The sequence below is a fragment of the Ictidomys tridecemlineatus genome, chromosome 1 (assembly GCF_052094955.1).
Source record: "Ictidomys tridecemlineatus isolate mIctTri1 chromosome 1, mIctTri1.hap1, whole genome shotgun sequence".
In the NCBI taxonomy this organism is placed as follows: domain Eukaryota; kingdom Metazoa; phylum Chordata; class Mammalia; order Rodentia; family Sciuridae; genus Ictidomys; species Ictidomys tridecemlineatus.
Genome location: NC_135477.1, coordinates 189101440 through 189105848, shown reverse-complemented (window position 1 = coordinate 189105848; position 4409 = coordinate 189101440). Strand labels below are relative to the sequence as shown.

The 4409-nt window shown below is 46.9% G+C and overlaps 1 protein-coding gene across 1 annotated transcript; it reads right to left on the bottom strand.

Annotated features, from left to right (window-relative positions):
- Positions 1 to 282: 282 nt before the first annotated feature.
- On the bottom strand, positions 283 to 1528 carry LOC144366694 (olfactory receptor 2T1-like). The gene has a single exon (XM_078021354.1). It carries the CDS (start codon positions 1471 to 1473, stop codon positions 517 to 519), a length of 957 nt encoding a protein of 318 aa, XP_077877480.1. The 5' UTR covers positions 1474 to 1528; the 3' UTR covers positions 283 to 516.
- Between the last annotated feature and the right edge of the window lie 2881 nt (positions 1529 to 4409).

The following is a 4409-nucleotide window of genomic DNA, read 5'->3' as shown; positions in this document are numbered from 1 at the left end:
CCCTTTATTTATTTAGTACCAGGGATTAAAGCCAGGGCCAGTTAACCACTGAGCCACTCCCTAGCCATTTTTTATTTATTTCATTTTGAGACAGGGTCTCACTAAGCTGTTTAGGGGCTCCCTAAGTTGCTGAGACTGGCCTGGAACTTTCCATCCTCCAGCCTCAGCCTTCGTAGTTGCTGGGATTACAGGCAGTGCACTCCTCACTACTGCCCATGCCATTGACAATTCCGAGTGGTTTAATATCCTCCAGAAGGTAAAACCCAGGGGAAATTTTCCAACTTTTGTTTCTGGAAACCACTGGGTATTTATTTTGCATACATGTGAACCGAGTAGGGCAAAAAGGAGGTGTAAGAACAGAAAAAGAGCTGAGAGAGGAAAGTACAGGGGACACACTTTCAAGTTAGCTGCTTTCCTCCTGCACAGCTGAACCCTTCCCTCCAGTTCATTCCTGCAGGGGGAGCACGGCCACCAAGCCAGGGTTCCCATTGCCATCCCCAACACCAGAGCCGGCTGTCAGAAGGCCTCTCGGGACACTCTTTGAGAGCCCCGGAGTCTCCGCAGGGCCCTCTGCAGAGCGCCGGCCACGTCCTTGTTCCTCAGGCTGTAGATGAGCGGGTTCAGCATGGGCGTGAGGATGGTGTAGAAGACGGAGAAGACTTTGTCCTGCGCTGGCTGGTGGTAAGCCTGCGGCACCATGTAGGTGTACATGGCGGCCCCATAGAACAAGGTCACCACGATCATGTGGGAAGAGCAGGTAGCGAAGGCCTTCCTCCTCCCCTCGGCCGAGCTCATGCGGTGGACAGCGGCCAGGATCCGCGCGTAGGAGGCGACCACCACCGAGGACGGCGTCAGCAGCATCAGCACGCAGCACGCGTACATCACCGTCTCATAGAGCGCTGTGTCCGCGCAAGCCAGCCTCAGCACCGCGGGCGCCTCGCAGAAGAAGTGGTCGATGTCCCGGGAGCCGCAGAAGGGGAAGCTCATGGTGATGGGCGTGAGCAGGAAGCCGTCCAGCGAGCCCCCCAGCCAGGAGCCCATGATGATCAGCCAGCAGACGCGGCGGCTCATGAGCACCGGGTAGCGCAGCGGGCTGCAGATGGCCACGTAGCGGTCGTAGGCCATGAGGCCCAGCAGGAAGAACTCGGCGCCCACCAGCGTCAGGTAGAGGAAGTGCTGCGCCGTGCAGCCCGCAAAGGAGATGGTCCTCTGGCCCCGCAGGTAGTCCACCAGCATCTTGGGCACGATGGTGGAGATGTACAGCATGTCGATGAGCGACAGGTGGCTGAGCAGGAAGTACATGGGTGTGTGCAGGCGCGCGTCGGCACGGATTAGAAAGACCATGACCCCATTGGCCGTTAGAGCCGTGAAGAAGACGACACAGACGACCGCGAAGAGGAGACCCCCAGTCTCCTCGGTGCCGAACAGCCCCCCGAGGGTGAAGTCCGCGAAGGACGCGTTGTCCCCTGCCATTGAGGCTGCGGTGGCTGGAGTAGCCCAACGTCTTCCAGGTAGAAGGGTGGCATTTCCCAGGGGATTAAACCAGAACATTCGGGTTAGTGGTCAAGCATCAGACTTCTAAGAGATGGAAGAAACAGTCTAAAATGGCTTTCTTAATAATTCAGAACTGATAAGCAACAACTAATCTGTATCAGAATGTTAATCTATACTGATTTTTAGTAAATTTGATCATTATTAAGCCATAAATTCACTAACTATATTGGACAAGATATCAGTAGATACTACTGTATAACAATAATACTTGTGGAACAGTACATAAAGTTGTAACTCATGCTCTGCGGCAACTGAGTGTACCATGATTGTTGCTCCCTCTGTGTGTGTGTGTGTGTGTGTGTGTGTGTGTGTGTGTGTGTGTGTACACATGAGTGTGCACACATTAGTGCAGATCAACTGGGACCGTTGTTAAATGCCCCTCAGTCATGGTCAGCATAACCGTCATCTTCAAATCGTCTTTATCTGCCTATGAGTTGTCTGTCTGCCATTCAGCCACATGGGTAGTAATCTCCCACTCAGTCCAGGAGTCATGGTCTACATCTCAAGGGTCACAAGAGTCATGTTCTACATCTCGAGGGTCACAGGAGTCACAGGCTATATCTTGAGAATACACTTAGTGTAAATTCACTCACGTTGTGGGCAAATTGTGTGGGATGAGTGAATGGGGGAATGTGAACCACTCTTGCAAATTCAGATGCAAAAGGATCATCTACTATAGGAGACTATTGCTCATTTTTCTTTGTTTATTTTTAAGACAGAAATGTTAATGTTAATTTCAGGATAATGAGGAATTGATATTAGGATTGAGAAGCATGAGAATTAGCAATTAGTGCTATCAAGAATGATTCAGAGTAAATACACAGGGAAATACATATTGAGCTATAAATCACATGCACTTTTGGAAATTTTAATATTTTAAGTATTTCTTGATTAGGAAAAACTGAGTGTGTCTCTAGTAATTTCAGGTTTTGATGAAGAAAAACAAAGAAATCTCTTATGAAAGTAAAGAATGGCCTTCCATGTGTTTTAAGGCTGAATGCATGACAGATAATTTTTCTGAACAGAGTTAATTTGACCAAACTAATTCATGAATCCTCTAAACACTCCAAACCCCCGAGTCATTGGCACTGAAGCACACCACTAAACAGTATTGACACCATTGTGAAATCACCCTGTGCAAAGCTGAGCTGAAGGATCTCCACACCTGTTGGCTCTTTTGTCTGCAGTCAACCCAGGAAGTGAGGAGCTGTAAAGCCCCTCTTCCACCAGTAACCAAGTGTCAGCAGCAAACCATCAGTTAGTGGGGAAAGGGTGCTGTGAGTGGTCTCAGTTCCCTCTGTGTTCTCACCCATCACACAGGACAATAGTTAGATAGTGACTGCAGCTATCAAGTAAAACATGACAGCCAAGTGGTCTATTACATTTTTAGCTATATGCAATTGAAACAGAGTCCCTTTAATTTTATTTTTTATTTTTTGGTACTGGGGATTCAACAGGGACACTTTACCACTAGGCTGCATCCCCAGCCCATTTTAGTTCTTATTTTGAGACAAGGATTCACTAAGTTGCTAGGCTGGTCTTGAACTTGCCTTCCTCCTGCCTCAGCCTCCCGAGTTTTGGGGATTACAGGCATGCACCACTGTACCCAGATAAAATTAAAAGCAATTTCTGACAATTGTTTCTCTGTATCTGCTAACGTCCTCATGATGAGAGCCAAAAACTAAAAAACTAACTATGGCCCCTGAGGGCAGCCAGGAAACTGAGACTGCCATGATGTCTGGCCAGCCCAGCCAAACTAAATGTCTGTACCAGGAACTCCTGGCTTTGGTTCTATTAAGTTATGCTTCTATGGGACCAAGGAGAAACGACATAGCTGCTTCTCCCCAGCTTTGTCAAAGTGCACAAAATTCATTTTTGTAACATTTTCTTATGCAGATGGATAATTGAATCCTGCCAGCTAGGGTCCAGGCAGGGTCCCTGGCTGGGCTCCAGATAATATAATCATTCACTTGATCTGTGAAAATTATTCATAATTGAGAGATACCATAAGTTATTTTAATCAGAACTGCTGTTTCTTAAGAGTGCAAACAATGTTGACCACATTTATTTAATTTTTCTAATTTTATAATCTTTAGTGCCAGGTTTCATAAATTTGCTTGATACTAGGTACAGTTTTATAATTATTTACAATTGGTCTTATTTTCTTTTTGCATTCTCTAGCCATCATTAATGGAGCCCATTATAATACATATGTGAAGGGAAATGCTGTCCACTCATGGGATGTCCTAGGCTGCAGTCTTGGTTCACTTAACTCCTATCATACACTAAAACCTCAATAACACAGAGAACCGAGTGTTGTAGTATAGTCAAATGCCATTCTCTGCTCTGTTCCTACTCACTCCTAAATATTCTTTAAGACTTTGTCTGCTGTGCCTCCTTTTTCTATGCCAGCTTGCTGTGTGTGCCTAGAGGTGAAATGTCAGGGCTAATTCTAAGGGCTGGTCCTTCCTCCAGCTTGGCAGTCTTCTGTTGCTTGCTCACAGAGGTCTAACTTGTCAGAGAGCAGTCTTCCTCAATGTGAACTGGGACTCTAAATCAAACACCTGGTTATATCATACACTCTGGGGGAGCATAGGATCTGCACTGGTTGAAAAGCTGGGTGTCAGTTGCTTTTGATGTGGCTTAGTACTTAAGAATGTATCAGGAAGCATCTGGAGTAAGCCCCTTTACACAGGATCCACTCCTGCAGTCAGGGAGCAGACGTGCAGTGAGACAGAGTCACATTAGATGAACCAAGTTCTTCTGTCGTGACACTGATGAATCCTGTGGCCTTGGACTCCCCTCAAGCACTATGAACCTGGTACCTGCTCCTATTAGGTTGGGATCACAAAATA

Coding starts and splice junctions, on each gene's coding strand:
- LOC144366694 (XM_078021354.1), bottom strand. CDS start 1,473: ATGGCAGGGGACAACGCGTCCTTCGCGGACTTCACCCTCGGGGGGCTG.